At 40.1% G+C, this 13,225-nt stretch overlaps 1 protein-coding gene across 1 annotated transcript; it reads right to left on the bottom strand.

Annotated features, from left to right (window-relative positions):
• Positions 1–7,061: 7,061 nt before the first annotated feature.
• On the bottom strand, positions 7,062–12,461 carry LOC116828253 (pulmonary surfactant-associated protein A-like). Its single transcript, XM_032786349.2, has 4 exons — positions 12,241–12,461; positions 10,355–10,474; positions 9,187–9,264; positions 7,062–7,528 (listed from the first exon to the last, which is right to left on the bottom strand). Exons 1-4 carry the CDS (start codon positions 12,410–12,412, stop codon positions 7,152–7,154), a joined length of 747 nt encoding a protein of 248 aa, XP_032642240.1. The 5' UTR covers positions 12,413–12,461; the 3' UTR covers positions 7,062–7,151.
• Positions 12,462–13,225: the final 764 nt, after the last annotated feature.

Here is a 13,225-nt window from a genome sequence, read left to right as displayed (position 1 = left end):
TTGACTGTGCATTGTCTGAAGAAATACTTCCTTTTATTTGTTTTAAACCTGCTGCCTATTAATTTCATTTGGTGACTCTTAGTTCTTGTGTTATGAGAAGTAGTAAATAACACTTCCTTATCTACTTTCTCTACACCAGTCATGATTTTATAGCCCTCAATCATATCTCCCCTTAGCAGTCTCTTTCCAAGCTGAAAAGTCCCAGTTTTATTAATCTCTCCTCATACAGAGAGATTTCCCTATTCTGAACCTTTTCTAATATATCTTTTTTGAGATGGGGTGACCACATCTGCATGCAGTATTCAAGATGTGGGTGTACCATGGATTTATATAGAGGCAACATGATATTTTCCATCCTAACTTCTATCCCCTTCTTAATTATTCCCAGCATTCTTTTCACTTTCTTGACTGCCGCTGCACATTGAGTGGATGTTTTCAGAGAACTATCCATAATGATTCCAAGATCTCTTTCTTGAGTGGTAACAGCTAATTTGGACCCCATAATTTCATATGTGTAGTTGGGATTATGTTTTCCAATGTGCATTACTTTGCATTTATCAACATTAAATTTCATCTGCTGTTTTATTGCCTAGTCACCCAGTCAATCCACTCTCACAATGGGCCATTGACAAACTTTCATTCTGTCCAGAGAGCTCTTCCTGAAGTCGCCTCAGACAGCAAGACGCCAATGGCTACCCTACATGATTCAGCAAAGCACGTAAGGGCATGTGATATGCTCAGGTGAACCTGGACTCCATCTTGGGCCTGTAACTTTCTGCATACAGGGGCTGTCTGCTTTGTTTGGGACAGTAATATTCCATGCATATGGCAGAGGATATAAAAAGACACCTGAAGCAGCTCCATGTTGCCACTCTCCTGCTCTGGACTGTGGATTTATAACTAAAAGGAGCATCTTGAACTATGGCTTGAGGTCATTTCAATCTTTTGGAAGTTATCAGACAGACTTTACAAGCCAGCAGTCTATAAAATCAGTGTTACAGACCTGATACAAGGACTTCATAATTATTTGCATGTATATGATCTATTAACCATTTATCATTCTCTTCTTTTCTTTTATTATTAAATCTTTAGTTAGTTACTAAGGATTGGCTGACAGCATGACATTTGGGTAAGATCTGTGTTATATATTGACCTGGGGATATGGGTCTGATCCTTTGGGCTTAGAAAGAACCTCACATATGGTGAAACGGGTTTTCAATAACCTCTCAATATATTAGACTGGGATGCCCACATGGGAGCTAAGGGCTGGAATGCCTATAGATTCATATTCATAGACTCTAGGACTGGAAGGGACTTTGAGAAGTCATCGAGTCCAGTCCCTTGCCCTCATGGCAGGACCAAATACTGTCTAGACCATCCCAGATAGACATTTATCTAACCTACTTTTAAATATCTCCAGAGATGGAGGTTCCACAACTTCCCTAGGCAGTTTATTCCAGTGTTTAACCATTCTGACAGGAACGTTTTTCCTAATGTCCAACCTAAACCTCCCTTGGTGCAGTTTAAGCCCATTGCTTCTTGCTCTATCTTTAGAGGCTAAAATGAACAAGTCTGCTCCCACCTTCTTATGACATCCTTTCAGATACCTGAAAACTCCTATCATGTCCCCTCTCAGTCTTCTCTTTTCCAAACTAAACAAACCCAATTCTTTCAGCCTTTCTTCATAGGTCATGTTCTCTAGACCTTTTCTTGTTGCTCTTCTTTGGACCCTCTCCAATTTCTCCACATCTTTCTTGAAATGTGGTGCCCAGAACTGGTCACAATACTCCAGCTGAGGCCGAACCAGTGCAGATAGGCGGTAAGAAGTGCTTCTCATGTCTTGCTCCACACACACCTGTTAATGCATCCCAAGAATCACGTTTGCTTTTTTTGCAACAGCATCACACACTGTGTACTCATATTTAGCTTGTGGTCCACTATAAACTCCTAGATCCCTTTCTGCCATACTTCTTCCTAGACAATCTCTTCCATTCTGTATGTTGTGAACTGATGTTTCTCCTAAATGGAGCACTTTGCGTTGTCTTTATTAAACTCATCTGTTTATTCTCGACCATTTCTCCATTTGTCCAGATCATTTTGAATTTTGGCCCTAAATTCCAAAGCAGTTGCAATCCCTCCCAGTTTGGTATCATCTGCAAATTTAATACGCGTACTTTCTATGCCAATATCTAAGTCGTCAATGAAGATATTGAACAGAGCCTGGGGATTAAGTTTGGTTTCTGGTTAAACAATGTGGTACTGCAGAAGCTGTTTTGATACTGGTTGGGTGAATCTAATTAAAGAATAAACCAGTTTTGGGGGATTGCCTGCCCAAGGCACTCAATCCCATCAGTGATGGGGTGTTTACACTAAGGAGGAAAAGGAGTTGTTTAGAGCTGGTCCAACTGGGAGTAATGGGATGAAGTCTAGCACAGGGGAAAATTTAGGCTAAATAGCAGGAAACATTTCTTAATCATGACTCTATTTGAATGTGTATGGTCCCCAAGGGAAGTGGTGAAGGTCCCATTGGTTTAGATATTTCCAATTGGAATGGAATTCCAATTGGAGATCACGGGAGAACTACTGGCCGTGGTTTGCTGCTCCAGGCCAATGGGAGCTGCTGGAAGCAGTGGCCAGTACGTCCTTCGGGCTGCACCACTTCCAGTAGCTCCCATTGGCCTGGAGCAGCGAACTGCAGCCAGTGGAAGCCATGATTGGCCAGACCTGCAGACGCAGCAGGTAAAGAAACCGGCCTGGCCCACCAAGGGCTCTCCCTACACAAGCAGCATCCCAAGTTTGGGAAACACCGTTATTGGGGATAACCCTGTCATGATACCCTGAACAGTAGACTAGATATGACCTATTTGGTTAGTATTATCATAGTGTATGAAAGTTTCAGAAACTGAGCTTGCTATAAATAGGCAAATTCAAAGATCAGTGTGGAATTAAGCCTATTATAACTATTGCCTCATAATAGAGGCCCTGTCATTAAAGGTAACAAAAACTAGACAGGTTCCCAACTAGAAATCAAATACACTTAACTTCCTGATTATCAAATGTGTCTCTGAAAAAATCTCTTTTGAATAAATACTTAATCACTGCTTGCTGATACTTCTTGGAACATTTAATTAAACTTTACACAGCTGAGTACAGATACGAAGTTTCATGTGCTTTTGTCTCAAAAATTATAGGGCAAATATCAAATTACAAACTTTAATACATCAGTTCACATAACGGCCACTCCTCTAGTGACCAGGAGAAGGTAATAATTGTATTAATGATGGTTGAGCCTGAAAAAGATTGGAAAAGGTCTCCGAACTTCAGGTGTTTATCCAAATTCGTTTCAGTGCATTCTAGGAGTCAAGAAACTGCACATTTGGGGAGGTTCAGAAAGGAACAGTACAAGAAACCTTGTCCATCTCAGATATAGACAGTTGGGTCTCTGAGATCTAGAGTGTCCTTCATTTTTTCTTATTACTATTTTTGCATTACATTAGTACCGAGACGCACGGTGCATACACATATTAAGAGACAACTCTTGTGCCCAATAGCTTTCATTCCAAACAGACAGGAAAGGCAAAGAATGGGAGGGGAAACAGATCCAGAGAAGGGAAACAACTCACCCAAGGTCACAAAGCTTGTCAGCTGCAGAACAAGACACAAAACCATGACTTCAGTGGCACCAAAATTTCACCCAAGTTCTCAACTCCCAGTTCAGTCTAGTGAACCACACTGTCTCCCTAGGTGTTTTTCAGCACCTGAACAGGCAGGTTCCTTTGCACACCAGTAGCTGCATCATTAAAAAAGCACCACAAAACATCGTTTCTTTCATGGTATCCCATGCATCCACATCAAAGAAAAAAGGTCACTGGGTAGATGCAGGTACTCAGGCTGAACCCTATGTTAAGTCACCCACAGTGGCCTCAGCATCAGACTTTGGTTTTGTTGAAGTCCTACAAAAGGGGCAGATTTCCTGCTTTTTCCAGGTCTGTGTCTGATTTTGGAAGTATAACCCCTCTTAAATCTATTTATCAGAAGGACGGGTGTTATCCAGCAATCTTCATATAAAAAAGGAAAGTCCTTCCAGCTGTGTAACAAAATGGTAAAATCAACTAAGTGGCTATGCTGTAATACTCAAAGAAAGATAAAGCCAAGAGAGTTTTGTTTGTAGAATATTAAATCTTCCTTCTTCATAGAATCTATGCCATTCTAATTGGCATATGTCATAACTATAACAGGAAGGGTAACAACCCTTCTGTGTACAATACTATAAAATCCCTCCTGGCCAGCGACACCAAAATCCTTTTACCTGTAAAGGGTTAAGAAGCTCAGGTACCCTGGCTGACACCTGACCCAAAGGACCAATAAGGGGACAAGATACTTTCAAATTTTGTGGGGGGCAATGGGGGAAGGCTTTTGTTTGTGCTCTTTGTTTTGTTCGCTCTTGGGACTAAGAGGGACCGGACATCAATCCATGCTCTCCATATCTTTCTGAACAAGTCTCTCATATTTCAAACTTGTAAGTAATAGCCAGGCAAGGAGTATTTGTTTATCTTTGTTTTTCCTTTGTGAATGTTCCTTTGCTAAAGGGAGTTTTATCCCTGTTTTGCTGTAACTCTGAAACTAAGGCTAGAGGGGGTTCCTCTGGGCTCTTTGAATCTGATTACCCTGCAAAATTATTTTCCATTCTGATTTTACAGAGATGATTTTTACCTTTTCTTTTTAATAAAAGCCTTCTTTTAAGAACCTGACTGATTTTTCCATTGTCCAAAGATCCAGGAGTTTGAGTCTTTGATCACTTTGTAACCAATTGGTTAGGATATTATTCTCAAGCTTTCCGAGGACAGCAGGTGTAAGGGCTTGGGGGGATAATTTGGGGGATGAGGAACTCCAAGTGGTCCTTTCTACTTGTTAAATCACTTGGTGGTGGCAGAGTACCAGGTTTTAACTTAAGCTGGTACAAATAAGCTTAGGGGGCTTTCGTGTGGGTCCCCACATCTGTATCCTAGAGTTCAGAGTGGGGAAGGAACCCTGACAGCATAATTTTAGCCAAAACAACTTTCCAACAATAGAGATTATTTTGCAAGTGAAAATTCAACATCTGAAGTTCACATAATGGGACATATCAAAAGTTGTTATCTATGCCAGTTTTGAAGTAGCAGTCATGTTACACATTCTTGGACTGGCTGGAGAACTTTGCTGTGTATTGGCCTGTACAAGACCCCTCCTTTACTGACAAAAACTACTCCATTCCCTAATACTGGAACTCAAAAGTTTTGCTGAAGCACAGCGTATGAATTGGCCATACAGAGGAGTCCCTATAGTGTAGGATAGGAAAAAGATCACTCCCCGACATGGTGGAGAGTCCAACACTATGCAGGATCCCTGTGTAGCAACATCTAGCATGATCATGGGAAAAGAAGAAGCTAGGACCAGAGTGTCTATTGCTTTGTGTACCCTTGTTGTACCGCCTTTTCTCCCTGAATTGGTGAGAGAATGGTTTGAGGACACTCCTGGGAAGCTGTGTACAGGGAGATTTTTGGCAAACCAGTAAAGTGCCTGAAACCACTATTGCTCACTGCTAAAAGCAGCCAAGTCAGCAGGCCGTAAAATGGACATGCAGCAGCCTCAGCTTGACTAAGGCAGGAGGGGAGGGGGTTTTGGGTGCCACAGAAAGGGCAGCTTGACCCTACATCCTTCCTGATAAAAATTGTGTTGAAGTTGCTGATACATGCATTTTAGAAGAGCAGGATGTGCCCTCAGGAATGTTTGTTAATCCTCAAGGCTGCAAACTCTCGGGAAAAAGCCACACCTGGTTAATCAATGATCAGAAGGAAACCTCTTGCTTTACCATTGAAACTGCTTGCTTAACAAGTTTTCTTTAAGGGACATGTCATTGTGTAACTAATGTATAAATAAGGGGGGAAATTTTGAGGGAGTGGGACTCTTCTGGACTCTCCCTCTGGATACATCTTGCTGTCCCAACCCTGCCGCTATGCCACTCGAGAGCCACACTTAGCTTCAGTAATTGTTGGGGTGTTTTACTAATTTGTTGAGGATATGTGTAAGTGCTTGAGACTAAGTAAAGTTTAGCTTTAAGTGAAAGCACTCTTGTGTTGTCCTGTTTGTGCCAGTCATCTATCATTTGGATGGCTACGTCTCCCCTGATTTATTTCCTGACACCACCTCGCACAGAGTAAAAGTTACCAAGAGCTTTGGGTTGAAAGAACCCCAGGTAACAGCTGCTCCACTCTGGCTCTACAGGATGGGGAAGCATTGGAGAAATTTCTTACCATTACTGCTTTTTTCTTACCCCCTCTTCTCAAACTTTGCCTTTGCTGGTCTGATGATGGTGGTCAGATGTGCATGTGGTTTGTGTGGGTGTGTAAAGTCTATTCAGTTTACACATCGGAATAATATTGTTTGTCCAGTGGTTAGTATGATATAGAAGAGTCTTGACAGAACTGTAAAATACTGTAAATGACTATTTCTATAGTGTTATAGGGGAACATGGTATTTGACACACAAAAACAAAATGAACAGCTTGCAGTATAGCTAAATGATCTATGATTTCCAGGGTTTTCGTTGTGGTCTCCCCTTATAATAACTGAGTTGAATTTTATTGCAGGGTTTCATATTACACAGTATGGCCTCAGTCTTGCAAAGAGATGCATATAGGTGGATCCACCATGTATTTCTCCACTGAAGTATACCAGTGTGCATTTCCTTCCAGGATTGAAACCTGTTCCTCTAATGTTGTGCATAGTATATGCTGCATTATCTAGGCATGTAACTGCAATGGAATGTACAAAGTTATCTTAGCATGGGACTCCTCAAACACACTAAGCCAAACCCTGAAATCCTTACCTGGAGCTTAATCAGCCACAGTGAGACAAGGCAGAGTTTGGCTACTATAATTAACCCCCTCTCAAATTAGGTATAGTTCTAGTTACAAATCAATCACCTTCAGTAGTTACTGTTTCCTTAGTAAGCATGAGGAAGGAAAATATTACATCATGATTTCGTTTCTCTCAGATAAAATAATCACAGAAGACGTTAGCTATATTGCTGAGAGAACAAACTCCTGTTTATGTTTGAGACACAGAATATTGCATGGACTCTGCACAATGAAATAACTGAAAGGAAATGCTTTAAAATTCACAGATAGTGAGGCGGTACTGGTTGCATTTTTTGTCATTCCAGCCTCCATCAGTGTACATCTCCACACAGTTTTCCCCTCCCTTGCCATTTGGCTCATGAGCATGCCAGTTGGTATAATTCAGAGGTTTCCCATCCAGATACTGGAATTCACCTGGAACATCACTCTCCCTTATACCCAGATAAGCATATCTGTTAAACTGTTTCACAATAGCCAAAATAGCATCGTTTTCCTCCTGGTCCTTGGGGGTGGCAATGGAGCCACTAGCATGTTCACATGCTTTTAATGTGGTTTCAAAATTAGCTTCTTTCCCATTGGTAGCGAGAATTTTTCCCCTCACTTCTGTTATTTTTCCTTCCAAAGTAAGGACTGCAAAAGAAAGTGAAAAGATCTGGTTGGTTTTTTATCTTATTTTATACTGTCCATGTTCCTACTATACTCCTGGGAAGGGAGAAAAACCATGAGGAAATGAAAGGAAAAGAAGAGAATTTTACAAATAGAAAGGGGAAAGGAGAAGGAAAATATAAAGGGAGGAAGGAAAGAAGATTGAAAAGAGACAGAGGAAAAGAGTGAAGAGGAGAAAAGGAGGAACTACCTCTGTCGCAATCCTACCAACTCATTAGTTTTTTCAGTGAGTCTGTATAATTCTTCACCTATGGACATCTGTCTCTCCGCCTACAACCTAAGCGTGCTCCACTCCCATATACTAAATACAGTTTCAGACCTGCTCTGTTATGTGCAATCAAATTTTAACAAGGGAAAAGGAAAGTAATTTTGACAAAATCTTTGATTTTTCTCCCCAATTTTCCCCAACAGCTCTAATGACTACACCACCCCAGAGTGTATTGAGAATATAAGCACTACTGACATCATACAATTGCCTCAGTTTCAATGGATTCCCAAGAGTTCAGCTATAACACACAACAAAATCCTTTCTAAGAAGATTTTTTAATGCAATTTGAATGAATGTGAGTGGCGTTTCCTTAAAGGTCCTTGCTACTCGGGGAGAATCAGGCCTTGTGTAAGCTCAACAGAGGTCTCATCTGCTTTGGAGAAGAACTGTGAGAAACCTGTGTAGATCCTCTTGCTGAGGGAATGGGCCCTAAGCAGTCTCCTATTAGGGATTTGTGCTTCTCCAGATGGAGCTCAGTTCCTGTGAGTACCCTCTCCAGATGATCTGTTTCAAAAGTGCTGAGCCGCACACCTCACCTTGCATGTTTCTTGCCTCTTCTCATAAATAAACCAATGGAGAATTAGACAAAAGGGAGTAACTTTTCTGCTCTGTTATGACTTGCAGATTCCACTCCTTAAAGTGGGAGTGGCACATTAATCAGTTGGTCATGGTGAGGGAAACCTACTCCCACAAAGCAACATGTACAAGCAAGAGAAACTGCAATAGCCTGCTTGATGTGTATCTCGACGTGCTGCCCTACATGTTGGACATGCACAGCACAGTTCTTTGCACTATGCTGTGACTAGTTCATTTTGATTCTAGTCTATGTAAGTTCTGATACTCCGTTCATACATGTAGTATGCAGAATGCTCAGTATATTGTACCGTTCTAAGCACCCGTCTATGTCCCATCTTATGGACAGCCTTTTGCATTGCACTATATATTGCATAGACACACACACTGACCAATCTTTCTTGCATGGCTTCCATTACTGCAATATCTGAGGCCTCACAAATTATATTTACAACACCCTTGTGAGGCAGGGCAGTGCTATTATCCCCATGTTATAGTACTGAGTGACTTGCCTAGAGTCATACAAGATATTTGTGGCAGAGCAGGAACTGAATCCTGGTCTCCCACATCTCAGGCTGGGCTGCTGGATCAGCTTTCCTGTCCTTCCAATGTGCAACTAACACCTCAGCATACTTAATTTGTGTTTGGAAGTAAGTTTTGGTGAGGAAAGTTTTAGAATGGCATACAATTTTTGCAATGTAACTTACTTTAAGTTGGGCTATCATGGTTCATTTTGTACATTGCATTTTATACAAGTTGTGAGGAAAAGCAGAAAGATTACCTCCTTCTAGTCTGCTAATTCGATGTGTTAAAACCTGGAGGCTTTCTTGCACTTCAGGATCGACAGAAGCAGGCAGGCCTAGAGACAATAATAATTATACAATCGACTTCACTGATATGAAAAATGCATTGTATACAATTAATAACAATTTTCCAAAACTGTCTTGTACTTGATGTATGTCAGTTTCATTTTCTGTGGCGAAAAATTCTATTTCCCTGTATTTATATATTTTCAAAGAAACCCTATCACATATTGATTGTTCTTATACATAATATATAAAGTATATGCCTGTTGAAACTCCAGAGAGTCTCAACTATTGGAGAGTAGTTACTTAAAGCACATTACATGTGAAATAAGATCAGTTTTTCTATTCTGAAGTCTTTTGTGTATATGAAATCCATGAAAGGGTTAATATTTTAGAAACTATAGACTGAACCAATCAGAATTTGCTCTGATTTAAATTTGCAACTTGACAGCCATAATGGAAAACTTTTGTGGGTGAGGAGTTCCTGTGATATTGAACAGAACTGGAATTCTCTTCTCTGTTTCCTTTACGGTCACTTAAACTAATAGTTTTTCAGTATGCTTCTATCTGAATGGTAGACTGCAAAAATGTCATTGTAGGTTCTTTCCAAGATGACATATGACATATTCATAGTTTATAGATACAGATATTTTAAAAACAAAAACAAAAAAACTCCCAGCATGCAAGTTTTTCATGGGATCTGAGAATCAGACTGGTTGTTTTTTTCATACAAAATCATCACCAGTAATAAAACTTCTGCAGGTGAAATTATGCCATCAGTGACACTTGTACAGTCCCATTGCCATCAGTGGGGTAGCATAACTGTAACCTGATTGGAACTCAGTACAGAATTCTGTTGCTGCTGCACAAGGAGGAATAGATTCCTTCTCAGTATCTCGGAGCTGTGCTGGCTCTGCTTTTGTAAGACGAGTAAAAGGTAGTAAAACGTATTTGAGTCAATACAGTCAGGAGATCTGATAGATACAGGAAGCAGTTCAGCTGAATAACAAAGGCACCATTTTTACAGTCACTTCTAATAGCAGAACTGCACTTTAATAGACTCAGTTACTTTTCCCTGGACTGCTTTATACACAGCACAAGTGTCCAGTTTTATTGGACTAAACAAAGATTTGTCTTATTCACCTTGTGGTCCAGGCTCCCCTCTCTCCCCCTTGTTGCCTTTTTCACCCTGGGGTCCTCTCACTCCAGGAACCCCATCTCTTCCAGGAAGACCTGGCATGCCACTTGGTGGCCCCTGAGGACCTGGAGAAGAGAAGCACACAAATGAAAAATGTACAAAATATTCTTTTCAACTAATGCATTTTATAGGAAATTCAGAATAAACATGGATTTAACAGACGCTGGCCAGCAAAGCAACAAACTGCATTGTGCTTCTGAATAACTTCATTAATGCACAAGCCTCAGGTGACTGTTTGCTTCATAACAGAGGCAAAACACTGGCTCCCTGGAATGAGCAACCAAATGCATGTTAGGAGCCCAACTACTTCAGTCTTGGATCGTCTTTGGTGACTGAGCCGGAGAAAACTTCTGGGCATGGAAGGAACATTGCACAATGCAAAAATCAGCACCTGCAGGTGGTGCATTAATAGACCAATGGTGCATATTGCTTGTCGGCTTCAACAACCTGAGAAGTGCATCAGGAACCAAATTAATACACTGACTTGTAATTGCTTCCTGGTACTACATTTTCATGAATTCATTTTAAAAACCAGTTTTGTTGAGCATTATAGAAAGTATCCTTCTGCATGAAAAGTAGTTCCCAACTGAAAGGGTAATAGAAAAGAGATGGGGAAAGTTATGCTTGTGAATGCATTCATCAATTTTCTGCCCTAATTCTCTCTTATTTTAAGAATACCCTGAACTGTTGCCTTCTCTCTTATGCCCAAGAAATCAGTTGTAGTTTATGCTCAACAGCCACTTTCATCTAATTTTCTTGCAAAAAAAATGAATGTGGACTATAGATCAGCAGCCCATTCAAATTTACACTGGGAAGCGGGTTTAAAAATGGTTGAAGGAGCCACAAACCTGTAAGGGAAGCTTGTCATCTGGAAGGAGACAAATTAATAGTTGGAGCTGAGTGGGAGACTGTTTCCACAGGAGTCTTTGAGTTATCAGTTTTCTTTCTTGTCCGAAATCAGGACAAAAAAGTAGAAATCAGAACTAAGTCAAAAAAAAAAGTTTGGATCATGTCAACTGAAGTGTTTTATTTCTATAATTTCAAAACCTTTTGGTTTTGATCTTTTTATGCTCCCCACTTTTTTTGCACTACAACTCAACTAAAAAAATTGAAACAAAAACTGAGTTTGAGCCAAAACCCAAACTTTTCTTGTAAAAAATATGAAAATTGGATCGTTTTTGAATTGTGAGATTTGTCAAACCATTGCAGTTTTGACAAATTGACATTTTATAACAAAAAAATTGTCAGAAAATTCCTAACCAGCTCTAATAAAATTGCCACGTTTTCTCCATCAGCTTCTCACTCTTCTGCCAAAGAACTGCTTTTGTTGTCCTCTCATTTCCACAACATTAATGTTCCTCCTACTCCACACCATGGGGAGTTGTTGCAGCAGCAGAAGTTCACTACAAGTTGGAACTACAGGACAAATTTCACTCTCAACAGATCAGAGGGGTAGCCGTGTTAGTCTGTTGAGAGTAAAAGCAGCAGAGAATCCTGTGGCACCTTATAGACTAACAGACGTTTTGGAGCGTGAGCTTTCGTGGGTGAATACCCACTTTGACCTGCGTCTGACGAAGTGGGTATTCACCCACGAAAGCTCACGCTCCAAAACGTCTGTTAGTCTATAAGGTGCCACAGGATTCTCTGCTGCTTTTACTCTCAACAGAAATTCACTGTATTTACTGACTTCACCCTGTGGATTAAATAGAACTCACCATTTCTTTATTTCATCTGACTCAAGGAAACAGGTGATAAACCATCTAGTTTACTAAGCATAATAGTCAACACAGCAATACATTTATTTAAAAGAGGAGATAACCACTGACTGTACCTGGTGGGCCTGGGTCTCCTTTCATACCATCTCTTCCATCTCTTCCAGGCAATCCATTGGCTCCTGGGGTGCCAGGGATTCCAGGAGTTCCTGCACACTTCTCCTCAGCATGACACGTCACCAGAAAAAAAACCACTGCTGCAAATATGTGAAGTGACTGGAGTGACAGCATTGTTCAGGCCAGCTACAAAAGCAAGTTGCATTTACCATGCAATTCTGCACTGAGAAAAATAGGAGCTGGTTTATGCTAACTGGAAATAATGAAGAAGTGGTCATTGTTAGATTCAAATTTGGTCTTGAATGAAGTCTTCAGCTTGAGATTAAATCTTTAAGTTTTGTCCCCCACCTCCTACCCATTTAAATTGAGGTTATGGAAGTATCCCTAAAATGACTCAAGCCTGAGAGATAAGATCAATTAGTCATTTGGTGGCAATGGTCATAAATCATGCTTTTTTTAAACATTTGATGTGTGTAAATCAAACTCAATATATTACATATTTGAAAAATGCATCATTCCAAACATTAACTTGCAAACCGGATTGATTCTCATTCTATGTATGGCTGAGTCCCTTAGTTTTCAACTGATTTTTACCAAAATATTTTTGGTTTTACAAAAAGTATGATTCATTTTTTTTCTGATTTTTCACCCTACTTTTGTATAATAAAGTTAAAAAAATAACTTTTTTTATTAGGAAAATACAATACATAGTATGAGATACATATATTACGATAATACATTAGTCGGTGTGTATATGCAAACCTGCCTGTTGAAGTAAGGCTATGTATTAGTCTAGAGGATACACTCGATAAACAAGCAGACATGCACGCAAACTCTGAAGTGCGTGTGCATCTGAGCATCCTGATGAATCTCACACCCGCCACGTACACATTTCAAGCTGTTAGCAGTTAATGCTTTCAAGATTTGACACACTAAAATGGGAAGAAAATGTAAATCTGTATCAAATACATTTAGAAGTATTCAAAA

This window comes from Chelonoidis abingdonii, chromosome 15, assembly GCF_003597395.2.
Source record: "Chelonoidis abingdonii isolate Lonesome George chromosome 15, CheloAbing_2.0, whole genome shotgun sequence".
Classification (NCBI taxonomy): domain Eukaryota; kingdom Metazoa; phylum Chordata; order Testudines; family Testudinidae; genus Chelonoidis; species Chelonoidis abingdonii.
The sequence above is the reverse complement of the archived record's forward strand: the minus strand, read 5'-3'. Positions and strand labels throughout refer to the sequence as shown.

Bases quoted from the DNA above. Each gene is read 5' to 3' on its own strand.
- LOC116828253 (XM_032786349.2), bottom strand. From the start codon at position 12,412: ATGCTGTCACTCCAGTCACTTCACATATTTGCAGCAGTGGTTTTTTTT. The intron at 9,265-10,354 runs GTGAATAAGACA...TATTGTCTCTAG, and splicing joins AGGGGAGCCTGGACCACAAG to GCCTGCCTGCTTCTGTCGAT. The intron at 7,529-9,186 runs GTAATCTTTCTG...TTTCTTTTGCAG, and splicing joins AATTAGCAGACTAGAAGGAG to TCCTTACTTTGGAAGGAAAA.